Source organism: Cololabis saira, chromosome 12 (assembly GCF_033807715.1).
Source record: "Cololabis saira isolate AMF1-May2022 chromosome 12, fColSai1.1, whole genome shotgun sequence".
In the NCBI taxonomy this organism is placed as follows: domain Eukaryota; kingdom Metazoa; phylum Chordata; class Actinopteri; order Beloniformes; family Belonidae; genus Cololabis; species Cololabis saira.
The window spans coordinates 20,922,951-20,938,245 of NC_084598.1; the positions used below are offsets into that span (position 1 = coordinate 20,922,951).

The window sequence follows — 15,295 nt, forward strand, 5'->3', positions numbered from 1 at the left end:
ATAAAAGCGCCATTCTAGAGACTCCTAGAGGAGTTTAGAGGACTCTTATATGCAAAATATTGATGCATAGCCTACTTGAAATTGAAGTGTTAATGTAACCAAAGTCATTTGTACTCTATATAACTGGATGAGAATCGATAAAAAAATCGATAAGGAACCGAATCAATTAGCGGTATCGATAATGGTACTGGAATCTGTAATTTCCTAACAATTCCCATCCCTAACACCTGCTTGTGTGTCATGTTTTCTTTGGAGCAGAATGGAGTTGCCCCTGAGAAATACCCCTGGTTACTGCACAGTCGTTTGACCTGTGTATTAATGCCAGTTGTATGTTTTCAACTTAAGGGAATGGTCAGATATTTTTTTTTGTCCTACAAACTTGGGTTATGACTAAAATAATTTGAGTTTGTACAGTCTTCCCCTGAGCTTCCCATTTCTGGTTCAACTTAAACCTACTGCACTTCCATATGTGTGATAGTTTGACGTTTTAACGCAATGAGAGCAATGACCCTTAACATTTCAGGGCCACTCCCTCCCAGTTTGACCCAGACGCTGCTGTTCGTGCATTTGAAATATTTTGCTACCATGCCAGTTTATATAAACACATCCCTCTCCATCTGCTCTTCTACGTTGTCTTTATTCAACCCTCTGAGGGTCTAAAATCCACAGGCCCAGGTCAGGTGCAGCAGCAGGGCAACAGTGGATCAGGGAGTTGATGATGGATGACGGGGAGCGTTTGTGTGCCTGTGCATGTGTGTGTATGCGTGTCAAGAGTTTCAAGAGGATTCTCTATGTATTATTCTGACACGCTCCCTGCTGTGAGGAAGCAGGGGATGATAATAGACAGGGAGAATGAGGTTAGCAGCTTGCATGCCTGCCATGCATGCACACATCAAATTGTGATATAACCCCCATCATCCCAATATAACAGCTAGGGTTAAAGCACTGTTATCATGTCATTTAACTACACAAGCACAAAACACATTGGCTCCAACACCAAATGCACCAAATGGATGCTGTTTCCAGCAGACAATATAGTGTGTGCCAGGGAAAAAAACAAAAGGGTGTGTTTGTCTGAGCAGAGCTAACACCCCCCCATCCCCCCTCCACTGGGACACTGGCACCCTTCATTTCAATGTTCACACACACAAACATGAACCAAAACACAGACATTCACAAACATACAGATTGTGTGTTATATAGAAAGAGGGATAGCACTGGGAAATGTATTTCTCGTTTGAACAAACAAGCGACCTGATCAGGAGAGAAGGAACGTCTATATGTGTGGGCACAGAAATCATATCAAATGTTCAAAGTGAGATATTTTACCACCAAATAAAAAAATATTAGCTCATTTTGAATTTGATGACAGCAACGTGCCTTAAAACAATTGTGATGTGGTCATGACACGGCTGAAAAAGTAAGTGGCACGAAAAAGAACCACCTGGAGGAACATCTTTTAAACAATTCGGTTAATTGGAAAAAGGTTGGTGACAGGTCGGGTATAAAAGGGATTTGCCAATAAGATTTTTTTTTATTTTTACAAATTATGAAACAATCTCAGAATAATATTCTTAAATTCAAAATTGTTTAGACTTCCCCATATAGAATACTTACAATCATCAAGAGATAAAGAGAACGCTTTGCACACGGGCGCATGGGTGAAAAACTATTCCGAATGCCTGTGATCTTCTGGCTCTCAGCGGCACTGCCTTAAAAACATGTTGTGGAAATGTAATGGAAATCGCTGCATGGGTTCAGTAGCATTTCAAGAAATCACTGTGAAAGAGCAGACAGTTGGTCATGCCATCCACAAATGCAGGTTAAAGTTCTATCAGGCAAAGAAGAAGCCATATTTGAACAGGATCCACACATACCGCCAACTTCTCTCGGCCAAAGCTCATTTAAAATGGGCTGAGGCAAAGTGTAAAATTGTCCTTTGGGCAAAGAAAAAAAAAGTTATTTTTGGAAACCATAGATGTTGCCGCCTTTAGACTAAAGAGGAAAGGACCAGTCGGCTTCTCAACAGTGCTCAATGCAACACCTGCATCTCTGACGGTATGGGTGCATTGTGGCTGTGGGAAGGGCAGTTTGCACATGTGAAAGGGAAGAATCGATCTTGACAAGGAATATACAGGTTTTAGAACTTCTCTTCAGACATCCAGACTTTTTCACGGAAGACTATAGAAGCTCAAATCCTTTGTCAACCAAGAAATGGAAAACATTACTCTCATAAAACTCCAGCAATTAGTCTCTTCAGGTCCCAGACTTTTAAGTTGTTAGAAGAGGATGGGATGCAACCTGATGGAAAACATCGTCCTGTGCCAACGATTTTGAGACATGTTGCCATCAAATTCTCATCACATATATTTCCTCATTTTAAACATTTGCTATGCTGTACTATTGTAAATAAAAGGTCTGTGAGATTTGTGAATCACTGCGTTCTGTTTGTAGTTACAGTTCAGACATTGTCCCAACTTTTACCATTTTTTTTTGTAAATCAGAGAGAACCATGTTTTTCAATTCATTGTTATCCAAAGAATAAAATCCTGCAGTCGTTAGTAGAGATTTATTTCAAACATATAATTTCATTTATTTACCCCCCCACACACACAACCACACATACACACATACAAAATAGACAAGAGCAACCCTCCTGTGGACTGTATATCGACAATGCCAGAGAGAAACATGAAGGGGTTGATTGTTAGATTCATATGCAGCTGTGTGCTTGCCTCCATGTGGGCTGTCAGGTTGGTGGTGAGCATGCCTTTTCTGCGATTTGTGCATGCATGTGTGTACACACTGTAGCTCTGGGAGGGCACGGATGGATGGAAGATATCCTTGAATTTTCCACATCAACCCTAATCTTTGGATAGCATGCTAAGCTTAGCTAGGCCTCTGCCTTGGAGTGCTCGCATACCGGGTCACCCTGATGAACCGTGCTGCTCTTTACACCGAAGCAAATCCCCACTAGTGGTCGATGTGTATCAGACTGTGTGCAATGGTGCCTGACCATCATTTCTACAACATGGTTGCTTATCCAAGATGTTGCAGTTTAGCCTGATGTCATGAGCTATTTCAGCAAATGTGTGAAGATATTCAAGTACTCAGAACTGCCAATCATGAAGGAGAGAGTAATTACAGAGGGTGTGTCCCTATGCAACAGGCAGAAATTGTAATTCCCTTCTAAATTACATGATGATGAGGAAAAGCTGATAATATACACTTTTTAAATACAGACAAGTCCTTGTAATTGACACACTCACGACTTTAGCTGACAGTCCACCAAACAATGCCACTGCAAGCTTATAACAAATGAAAACCAATGCAAACATTATCAGCAAGGCTGGTATTATATTGGACATGCCCCACCAATTATACTAGCCACAGGTCGCAAATTACTGTCCTGAGAGCCTCACGGAAAATTGACAGTTTTCAGCAACTGCTACAGCCTCTTAGTGTTGCATCAATGTGATCTCTCAGAAATAAGTACAACTTCTGTGTGTGTGTGTGTATATATATATATATATATATATATATATATATATATATATATATATATATATATATATATATATATATATATATACACACACAAACACACACATACATAAATACATACATATCACTGTTCTAAGTTGATACATTAACCACTTCTCCCCCATCCCTCCCTTTAAAAAAACAAAAAAACAAAGCTGTATAAGCTGTAATAAATACGTTGAGGTTTGCACAGTTTGATATTATCTAGCTGTCTGCATGGGTAGCCTTTTCGGACCTGTTCAAAAACGGTCATGCAGGGTCTTTCAGTTGTAAGGTCTGGACATGGAAGAGGGGTGTGAAGTTCATGGCAACTTTAACCATATCCCTAAATCTAACTGAGCTGACAGCCGCAGTGTAAAAAAATAAAATATAAAAAGACAGAAAAGCTGTGTGTATGTGTAAGGGAGAGCAGGCACAGCAAAACACAGTGCTTTTAATTCTGGCGCTGCCGGCATCACTCAGCTGATTCTGCAATGCTGCTTGAAAGCACACTCTGATCTGGCACTGCACTATCTCTATTTGGTCAGTATGAGTGAACGAAGGGAGGCATCAGCAGCATATGGATAGCATCATTGTTGCAGCACAATATGTGAGCGATAGTGTTCCAGTCACCTGTGAAAAACGGAGCACTCACAGACATATGTGAAATGTCCAAAACCTCTTGAAATCGGATGTTTAATGACTAAATGCATCCTTTTTTCACATGCTTCCACTATGTGATGCAGTAGTTAAGGATTGTGCATATTTACTGTATTTCACAAAGACTGACACTGGAAAAATAAACTTTTTCTGATGCATTAAACCTGATCTTTACCCCAAAGTCAGTGTGAAATTGAAATGAAAACGGTAAAATATTGATAAGCCCTGTAGGGAACCTGTCCAGGGTATACCCCACCTTTTGCCAGATGACGGCTTGCACCAACTCCAGCTAAACTGAAGGTAGCAGGTATGGAAAATGGGTCGACAAAACGAGAAATAAAAGCTTTACGAGGGTGAAGTAGTGACACTGATATCACAGTCTGTTCTACAAATTTTGGACTGCAGGTCCGATGAATTAAGTATTACGAGATCCTTCAATCTGGTTCTGATTGGAAGTGTATGAGAAAAAAAAAGGAAGTTATAAGATATCAGAAAGAAGTGTTAAACAGAATTGTGATGATGCTGAGTGTTTCTTAATGTTAGCGGTCTGGTGTCTTATGCTGCAGGTTACATAGAAGAAGCTCTTGGGTAATCTTTACATACTACAGTCGGTTTGGAACCAAACACATAAAAGTTTAAGTGGCACAGCGTGCGTCAGTGTAGCATCTACGCCCAGGGCTCTGAGTAAAACAAAGCTGCTTAAGTAAACTATGGATTAATTATAGATAATCCAATGGAGCACTGTAAGCATATATACATATCTGATTAAGTCTGTCACATGCCGCCACGCTAATGAAGAGCTAACCTGCTCCGGCAAACAGAGGACAGATGGAAAACACAGGGATGCTCTAAGTCACATTATTGTCCTTCAGCAAAGAGAGGATCTGATTAGACTTTACTTAAGTTAGATACCCTGGAGCAAAACGCAACCAACCATGTATACGATGGGGAGGAAGGGGTCAGGACGACAACAACAACAACTGTGCAAACAGTCAAAAAGGCAGCATTTTATGCACGCCATATTAGTGTCTAATTAGTTTTGTCCCTTCAGCTACGGATCTGGAGCTGAGGCTGCAAAAATATGACCTCATTGATTTATACTTTCTTTTTAAGATTTATTATACACAGTTTTCTTCATTCTTTTCCTCATAAAATTACAGTATGAGAGTTGTGAAAATATCCTAATACAAATATTATTATTTTAGTCATAACCCAAGTTTGTATTATTAACACAGACACGCTTCGTTGAGTAACTTTAGTGGAGGTGGTGAATTTCCTTACTTGTGTGCTCATATTTCATACTTTTTATTTTATAAAATAAAAAAAAAACGAAGAAAAAAAGGGGAGTAACAAAAATGATTTAATCCATAAAATGTGGACTGCCTGCTATTATTCCACGAGTCAGATCCGGTCTAAACCCTAAACTTCCAAAGACAAGGAGAGACAGTTCCAGCCATCTTCCTAAAACAAAACAACTAAAATGTTACCAGGTTACTGGCAGTCTAGCCACAGACGTGCTGCTTTTCACCCCTACTTCGTAACTGCATGGCTCATTCACAAGTTTTTGCGCAGATCTAAGCGATTTAACCGGACAAAGATGAGCGCACTGACATTTATTTTAATTAAAATCTTGCCACGTATGAAAACAAGTTAAAAACTTTGATTTGTTTTGGTGAGAACAAACGACATCCTGCATGCAATTACCCTCAAAAACGGAGACACGCGTTAAATATGAATAAATGCCTCTTTGTAATGATATTTGAGACTGTAAAAAAAAAAAAAAAAGAAATTGCTACAAGACCATTATGCTCACTATTTAAAGCCTTCAAAAGTGTGTGTGTGCTGGAAGCTGAGATGCGCTCTTACCGTCCACAGCCATGCTCGGTCTCAGCGTGTATCTCTCCGTGGTGTCAACAGGACTCTCTCATTCTGCCAGACGGATCAAATGTAATCTGCTCACACGGATGACAAAGAGCGCCTCTTGCCCCCTTCTAACCTGCCATGTGAGCGCGGAGACAGCTCTGGCTGTTTGTAGTATTGAGGAGGTACCAAAATAAATAAACAAACACAGAATAAAAAGAAGCCCCAGATCACACTCTTCCTCTTTGTCGGCTCACAGCCATTTGTCGTTGGGACGCGGGGACCGACCGGTCCCATATGAAGCCGCTCCGCCCGAGTCTCCGCCTCCCTCCCCGTACCTGACCGCGGTGACAAAAGGCTGATTTATGGTTCCGCGTTACACCAACGCACACCATACGGTGCGTGCGCCGTATGATAGGCGTAGGATAGGCGTAGGGTACGCCGTAACGTTCGGCGTAAGCTCTGCGTCGATTTAACGCAGAACCATAATTCAGGCTAAAAGGTCATCCATGCTGGTCTGGATGCAGCTGGAGACGGTCCCTGTGTCTTTCTGGCACTGCGCACACGCGCAGGCGTGCATGTAAGCATCATTTCCTCAGTATTTTGGTTTCTTATAGATTATAATGGAAATTTCACGAAAAAAGGCAAGGCAAGTTTATTTATATAGCCCAATTCAACACAAGGTAATTCAAAGTGCTATACATCAACATTAAAAGCGGCAAGACATAATTAGACAGTAAATAACAAATAAAATGAAATAATAATAATATTATTAATTAATAATAATGAGAAAAGGTAAAATAATAAAAAGCACAAGTTGCTGAAAACTAAGGGCAGTAGAGTACAGCAGGTACACATCTCATTCGCAGTTTTCAGAGAGTATTTAATTTAAGAGTATGCTTAAATACCAAATAAATGAAATAAAATGATAAGAAAAGAGGTGAAAATAATAAAAAGCACAAGTTGTTCAAAAGTAAGGGCAGTAGAGTCCAGCAGGTAAGTATTTAATTTAGGAGTACGCTTCAGTAAACAGTAATGTTTTTAGGCCTGATTTAAAGGAGCTGACAGTTGGAGCAGACCTCAGGTCTACAGGAAGTTTGTTCCACCGGTGAGGAGCAGAATAACTGAATGCTGCCTCACCTTGCTTGGTTCTGGTTCTTGGGAACCACAACAAACCAGATCCAGATGAACTCAGGGGTCTGGGAGCTTCATAAACTAACAGATTAAGCATTTTGGTCCAATACCATTCAGTGCTTTGTAGACTGGCAGTAAGATTTTAAACTCTATCCTTTGACTCACAAGCCAGTGTAGTGATTTCATGACTGGTGTGATATGGTCCAGTTTCCTTGTGTTTGTAAGGACTCTGGATGCATGCAAGCCTCATTTCCTCAGTATTTTGGTTTCTTATAGATTATAATGGAAATTTCACAAAAAAAGGAAAAACTTTTCAATTATGCTTGTATCTGGGTAACACACCACGGTTTGAGAGAGTTGCAAACATCTGCCAGCTTCTGTCTCTTTAAAGCAGCTTTACAGGCGCAGATGAAACCTGTCAAGTGTATTTATTTATCAGTGGCAACTGAAGTGGTCATTCAGAAGCTAAGGCTGTGTTCTATTTACCTCAGAAGTGGGAGATGAGATTGATGTTACACCTGAGCTCAAGCTGCAAAGTAAGAACAAATATGGATGGTTTACCTACACTATATCAAAATTAATAGATAAACCCTTCTATGACCCTGAGACCAGAGTGGTTTTGAAGACCCGTTTTTTCTGATTCTCTGGTCAGTGGCATCTTGGCCTGATCTCTATTAATCCAAAAATGGACTGAAATAAATACGCTTGGCAGTTAGCTAGAACATACTGAGGAAGGATTTCAGGACGAAGGTGGTTTAGCTGCTGCTGCTATAGCAACCAGCTTCTCTGGCTATTGTGGCCAATGGAGAGAGGTGGCTAACTACCAGAAGTGCACACAGCATTACAGTTTAAAGGTTGATGTGGGAACTCAGAATCCAACTTCGAGCACAAATGGAGTAATAGTTTATAATGGTGCATTCCCCTTACCTCAAAAGTCACATGTTGTAACTGGAAATGGCATAAAACCCAAGTTGATTGTATTCTAGTTGCACAATAAAAAACATGAATGTTCATATCCCATAAACCTTTCCATACATCTGATTAGTTCATAACAATGGAATGATTAGTACATTCAGACAGTGTGGCAACATATCCGTCAATAAAAAGCCAACAGTACCATTGATGACCTACTTAAAACAAAACAAAACAAAACAAAAAAATTAGTTGAGTGTTTACTTGGTGCAAGTACCATCTTTGTTGGATTCTGAACTCAGAGTGAGGTTTCTCCGACCACATTTCAGTCTCAGGGAGTGTTCCAGTTGACACTTCCGACTGGTACTCTGGTTTCAGTGAACTGTTGGAATTGACTATAAACACAAAACAAAAAAGAAATAAGAATCTATTCCTTTGCACATTAAAGACCTCAAGCCCAACTTCTTTTTTCACAATTTAGCACCTTTTTGATTCAAGGTTTAATTATGTATCAGGTTTTGTTAACCGTCTTCCTAAGGTGAGAAAATGCAGGTTGAGGAAGCTGAGGAGCTCCGGATTTTTATACCGAACAGCCATAGTATTCTATTGTGAAGAAGTTGTTGTTGTTTTTTTAATAGAAATAAATTGTGGTACTTGGTGTATTGGCAGGCAGCTATATAAGTTTTAGGTGTGACAACAGTCAGAGGAAAAGTTTTGTCTTTTAGTTGGCATCTTTAACACAACTAGAGCCGGTAATATGGGGCAGTTAAAGGATTTGGAATGAAACTGTCACAAACACATTTGTGGCCACTTGAAGATAGGAAATGTATAAACAAACAGACCATTCAAGTTGTATACTCCTAAAAAACTCTACACTTTTAAAAGTGTTGCATATAAGATTTTATACGGCTCTAGTTTGCAGTATAAAATATCCTTCTCATCATTGATATCTCTCACGCTCAGTGAGAGCCGTATGCTGTATGTCTGTCTTTGTTTTCTGTTTAATACCTGCCATCAGCGCCGAAACTGACAACAAAATTATGGACTTGTTTGCCAGATCAGCAGACTGCTTTCATTAGTGAAGGGGTGGAACATCCATCATACAACCGCCAACCGAAATTAAGATTATTTTTTCACTGAAAGATGAGCGAAGAGTACCTTATACGTGATTCTTAATGAGACTGGGCTGTATGCATTTAATCATCTTTTTATTCATCTTGTCAACAGTCACATTTTAATTGGCATCTAAAGCATGAATTTATGCTTGTTTGCATCCACTTCATTCACGTAACTTTAAAGGCTAAATTTTCAGAATCAGAATACTTTATTGATTGAAGGGAAATTGCTTTTTGTACTGTTCTGAAGTATTAAAAAAAGGGTTAACACCAGTCCCTCAACACAATATACTATCGTATGAATAAGAATAAATAAAAATAATTTAAAAAACTAAGAATATATACAATAATACTTTATACAGTTATTGCACTTATTGTATAGTAGTTTCAGGTTAATGTTTGGTTTCTTCCCCACTGTCTGATTGTCAGAGTGAGGAGTTGTACAGTTTCATTGCCACAGAAAGGAAGGATTTCCCGTGATGCTTAGTAGTGCATTTAGGAAGGGTCATCCTACTACTGAATGTACTGCTGTGTCCAATCAGTGTTGTACAGTGGGTGGTACTCATTGTTCAAGATGACCCTTAACTTGGACAGCGTCCTCTTCTCCAACACCACCATCAGAGAGTCCAGGTTTGGCCCAACAATTTCACCAGCCCTGCAGATCAGTCTGTTCAGTCTGTTGCTAAGTACCCTAAGACCACTGCCCCAGCACACCACAGCTTAGAAGAAAGCACTGGCCACCACAGACTGGTAAAACATTCTCAAGGACCTCCCCTCAGCCTGCCAACTCAGAGAAGGAGGAAAGCAACCAAATTCTGCAGTGTCTGTACAGCCTGCCCGGATGAGCCATCCAGTGTGATGTGGCTTCTACGAGCCGTTCAGATTCAGATTCAGGTTCAGATGCTCCCGTCGTTACGTAACCAAAATGCAATTTGCATCGGTTGGCCTCCGATGCGTGAAACCACGCCCACAACTAACTCCGCCGGCCGGAGCTTCCGCCATTTTTTCGTAGCGGTGTATCGCGTCATTCTGGCAGCCAATCAGCATAGTGCCTCATTGTTATAGCCGCCCCGCCCACTCAGAATCCCGCATAGAGAATGAGGTTAGAGAATGAGAAGATAACATGGCTCAGAGGCTGAATTTCTAATTTATTTAGCAAAAACAATCAAAAGCTTGTTTTTAAGACATTCAAGGCCTGTTTAAAATAGGTATTAGATGCCATAATAGGTCCCCTTTAAGTTCGAGGTGGTTTTTCTCACTCCACATGACAAAGTTGTCCACAGCAGTTCTGTAATTCTCATCTCATCACCCTTATTGATGCATCCAACCAACACAGCTTATTATTCAACATTGATAGAGGATAACAAAAGTAACCCACGTTTTCTGTTCAGCACTGTAGCCAGGCTGACAAAGAGTCACAACTCTGTGGAGCCGTGCATTCCTGCAGCTCTAAGTAGTGAAGACTTTATGAGCTTCTTTAACAGTAAAATCATGACAATTAGAGAAGAAATCAACCAGCCGATTGTGGGTGTTTCTTCAGCTTTAGCGACTTCCCTAGGCTCTGACTTGACTCTAGACTGTTTTGATCCTATAGACCTCCCTGAGCTGACCTCACTTGTCAATAGAGCTAAGTCAACCACATGTATGTTAGACCCCATCCCGACTCGACTATTCAAAAATGTTTTTTCTCTTATTGGTGCGACAATACTGGACCAAATCAACCTATCCCTAAATTTAGGATATGTACCACAGGTTTTCAAAGTTGCAGTAATTAAACCTTTACTTAAAAAACCTTCTCTGGACCCAGACACCTTAGCTAATTATAGACCAATTTCCAACCTTCCATTTGTATCTAAAATTCTGGAAAAGGCAGTGAGAAACCTTGGTGTTGTTTTGATCAGGATTTGTCATTTAAACCATATGTTAATCAGGTTTGTAAAATAGCATTTTTCCATCTCTGTAATATTGCAAAGATTAGGAAAATCCTCTAGCAGAGTGATGCATGATGAAAAACTAGTTCATGCGTTTGTATCTTCTAGACTAGATTACTGTAATGTGTTATTGGCAGGATGTCCAAGTAATTTGCTGAATAGGCTCCAGCTGATCCAAAATGCAGCAGCCGAGTGCTGACAGGAATCAGCAGGAGAGACCACGTCTCTCCAGTGTTAGAGTCGCTCCATTGGCTACCCTTAAAATTCAGAATCCAATTTAAAATTGTATTACTTGCGTATAAAGCCCAAAACGGCTTAGCTCCGCATTATTTGCAAGACCTGATAGTGCCTTATGTTCCTGGCAGAGCTCTCCTTTCTCGGAGTGCAGGATTACTCGTAGTTCCTAGAGTATCCAAATGTAGATTTGGAGGGCGGGCGTTCTGCTATCAGGCACCATTACTATGGAACCAACTTCCAATCTGGGTTAAGGAGGCTGACACCACCTCTACCTTTAAAACTAAACTTAAAACCTTTCTGTTTAGTAAAGCCTATAGTTAGTGTTTAGTAAACCTCTAGCTGGTGTTGGTAAATCTCTAGGTAGTGTAAACTCTAGTGTGTTAGAGTCAGTAGTCATAGTTGCAGCTATAGAACAAGACTATAATAGTTAGTATCGCTCCTGTAGTTTCTTGTGCTGGCCCCCCTTTTTTTTTTTTCACTTTTGTACATGGTGCAGCATCCTCTGCTGGTGGCGAAGAGCATCTCTGAATGCACAACACCGGAACCGGCAGCGTGGGAGTGAGAGAGGCAGGGTAAAGGCCCGGTCAGGCGGGGGAGAGATTTGTCCGTCAAGACACCTCTCCCTGGCCCTGCACCTTCTCAACCTTTCCCCGACCCTGAACCTAACCTGGGGCTTGCTGATTGGGCCGGAGCTTCAGGAGCTGCGTCCTGGCCTGCAGTCCCCACCCCGGTCATCCCGTTGCTGCTTCCACCTGCCTGCTGTGTGATGCTGACTTCCCCGACCCCCCAATCTGGCCCTCGGCAGGAGGGTCCCCCCTTATGAGCCTGGTCCTGCTCAAGGTTTCTTCCCTCCTAAAGGGGAGTTTTTCCTTGCCACTGTTTGGCTTAAGGCTTTTCTCCCACTATGGGAGTTTTTACCTGCCATTGTTTATGTAATAATTGCTCGGGGGTCATGTTCTGGGTCTCTGGAAAGCATCTGGAGACAACTTTTGTTGTATTAGACGCTATATAAATAAAATTGAATTGAATTGTGTCTTCTGAAAACTTCTGGAAATGACAGTCCCTTGTGGGGCCCCAGTGTTGCTGACCATACTGTCAGACACACAGCATTGCAGGCGTACGTACTGTTGTCTGAAGGTCAGGTTATCAACAATCCTGGACTCTGGGGGGGCTTAAATTCTTGTAGCCGTCACTTTTTCACTCAGAAGAGTTTGGGAAAAAAATAATTTCACAGTGCACACTTGTCCAGGCGAGTGTAGATACGATTCAGCAGGTAGATGATGGCGTTCTCAACTCCAATACAGGGCTGGTAGGCGAACTGTAGAGGGTCCAAGTGTGTTCAGACCAAGGCCAGAGCTTTCCAGTCTTTTCAGGGTCTTCATGATGTGGGAGGTCAGTGCCACAGGTCCTTGGCTCCACTGGTACGTTGTGTCTTAGGAACAGGAACTAGGCACGATGTCTTCCATAGCACAGGGACCCGCTGTAGACTCAGGCTCACGCTGAAGACATGTCGTAGTACTCCACAGAACTGAGGCCCCGTTTACACGGAGCAAAAACTGAGGCGTTTTCATGCATTTTGGCCGTTCGTTTACACGAAAACGGAGCTCAAAGTCACCAAAAACGATAATTTCTGAAAACTCCGGCCAAAGTGGAGATTTTCAAAAACTCAGTTTTCCCATTTGCGTCTAAACAGAGGAAAACGGAGATTTAGGCTTCAGAACGTCACATTATGCAACAGAAACGTCACCAGCGTCATGTGTGCGACCTGTGTTTACAATTAGTTTGGCCACCGTCAATATTTTCTTGTATTTTACCTGTTTTATATTCTAAAGTCACACTTAAAAGTAACTCCACTTCTCTGTCACTCCAAACGAAAGACTCTCGTTCCGTCTTGGAAGTAAAGCCTGAATTATGGTCCCGCGTTAAATCGACGCAGAGCCTATGGCGTAGGGTACGCGGCGATGCGCGCCGTACGGTGTGCGTCGCCGCGTACCCTACGCCGTAGGCTCTGCGTTGGTGTAACGTGGAACCATAAATCAGCCTTAACTGGAAGTTACACGTGTCATTTGTTGATGTTTTTTCCAGGATTCTGATTGGCTGGCATCACGTTAACAGCTTATTTATGCAGATTCGTGTAAACGAAGAGATTTTGAAAACGATCTCGTGTAAACGATGGAATTTTTCAAAACATAGAGGGGGAAATATCCGTTTTTGTAAATACCCAGCTATGTGTAAACGGGGCCTGAGAGGCACAGGCTTTAAGCACCCTGGGGCTGGCACCATCCGGACCTGCAGCCTTCCCAGAGTGGAGTTTTCTCAGCTGTCTTCTCACATCATCCGCTTTGATGTTACCCCCACTGTCGCAGCAGTGGGGGTAGCTGTAATGTCTGGGGTAGGGGAGGGGTAGAGGCGCAAAGAGGAGTGCTAAATGTCGCGAGTCCAGGATGAGCAGGGGGTGAGGGTGTCATCAAGTCAAATCTGTTAAAAAACAGATTAAGGCTATATCCATACGAAGGCGAAACACTTATAATTTCAAAAACATTCTTCATAAAGATGGAGATGTGTCAATAAATGTGTGCGTCCACATGAATGTACTCAATAGACCTGAAAACACTGTAAATTACATGCCAGGGCTGTTGGACAAGCAAAAACAGGCGGCAAAACACTGAACATGTGCACTTGCGCGGAAATCTGTAAACAGAGAGGTACGATTGACGTGTATGACGCAAGCATTTCCGAAAAGTTGTGGAGAGGCAGTAACAACGGAGGCACTTAAATAGCATCTTTAAATCTTTCCACTCTGGAACCCGGTTTCAAAAAGGATCATTTACAGACCCCCAAAAACCGGCTTCGTATGGATACGCTGGTTTTATATACGGTAATATTTTTGCCAGAGCTTGTCTTGGTGTGGATGAGCCCTAAGTTTGCCAAGAGTATTTACAAATCCTTGCACTGGTTTTGCGCTTCTGTCCGTCAATCAATGGATTTCTAGTGTGTGACGCCAGTAGCTCTGCCCTTAATGTACCGTGCCATTTTCCTATGGACCTACAAACAACGGGGTCCAAAAATGGAATGGTATAGTTCGGTTTAATGCGACAATTTTATAATAGAAACACACAAAATACCGCACTGGACTGTACCAGAGCATATGGAACCACTCAGTGGAAACGGGGCTTAAGTGAATCAGGTTGTGATCTGACCTACCCAGTGTTGGGAGGGGAGAGCAACTGAATGCTTCTTTAATATTAGCACAGAGTAGATCCAGAAATTTCCCCTCTCTGATTGGACAGTTCACATACTATGTGAAGTTAGTAAGTGCCTTTTCCCTGGGGGGCTACGGCTGAACCGATGATATGACACGCTGATGTAGGGTTAGCTGGAGAAGGAATGTAAACAGCCACCATCAAAACATATGAAGACTCAAGCAGAAGATGATATGGACGGAGACAAACAGTCAACAGTATCAAGTCCGTTCTACGGATGCTCGCTTTGAAGGTTATGTGAGCAGGATGGCACCACTTGTTGTTCACTAGAATGGCAAGACCCCTCCTCTCCTTTTACCTCTCCCAGTGCTATCTCTGTCAGCAGTAACAGTCTGGAAGCTTTCTATGGAGACGTTTTTATCCAGAATGTTGTTGTGTAACCACTGACTCCGGACTAGCCCTGTGGCTCCTCCATCTTGTTAGCCAGTGATCTTACCTTGCCCATGATAACTGTGGGGAGACACAGCTTTTTTTATTTCCTCCTCTCCATACTCATCCGCTTTCTCATCCTAGCTTATCTCCTTTGCTGGTTTCTATTTCCTCTGCAGCCACAATGTGTTTTTCTAGAGATCTCTTCCAAGATGTCTGTAGGTCTGGTCACCATGCCAGCTGGATCCCGGGTGTTTTGCTCCACCGATCAAAAGTGGAATACTTCCAGAGC

The 15,295-nt window shown here is 41.8% G+C and overlaps 1 protein-coding gene across 1 annotated transcript in view; it reads right to left on the minus strand.

Moving 5' to 3' along the window:
* samd10b (sterile alpha motif domain containing 10b) overlaps positions 1 to 6,342 on the minus strand; it is an 81,419-nt gene extending 75,077 nt beyond the window's left edge. Inside the window, exon 1 of the mRNA XM_061735974.1 lies at positions 6,049 to 6,342. Within this exon, the coding sequence (XP_061591958.1) occupies positions 6,049 to 6,061 (13 nt within the window). The 5' untranslated portion in view covers positions 6,062 to 6,342. The remainder of the gene's footprint in view (positions 1 to 6,048) is intronic.
* Between the last annotated feature and the right edge of the window lie 8,953 nt (positions 6,343 to 15,295).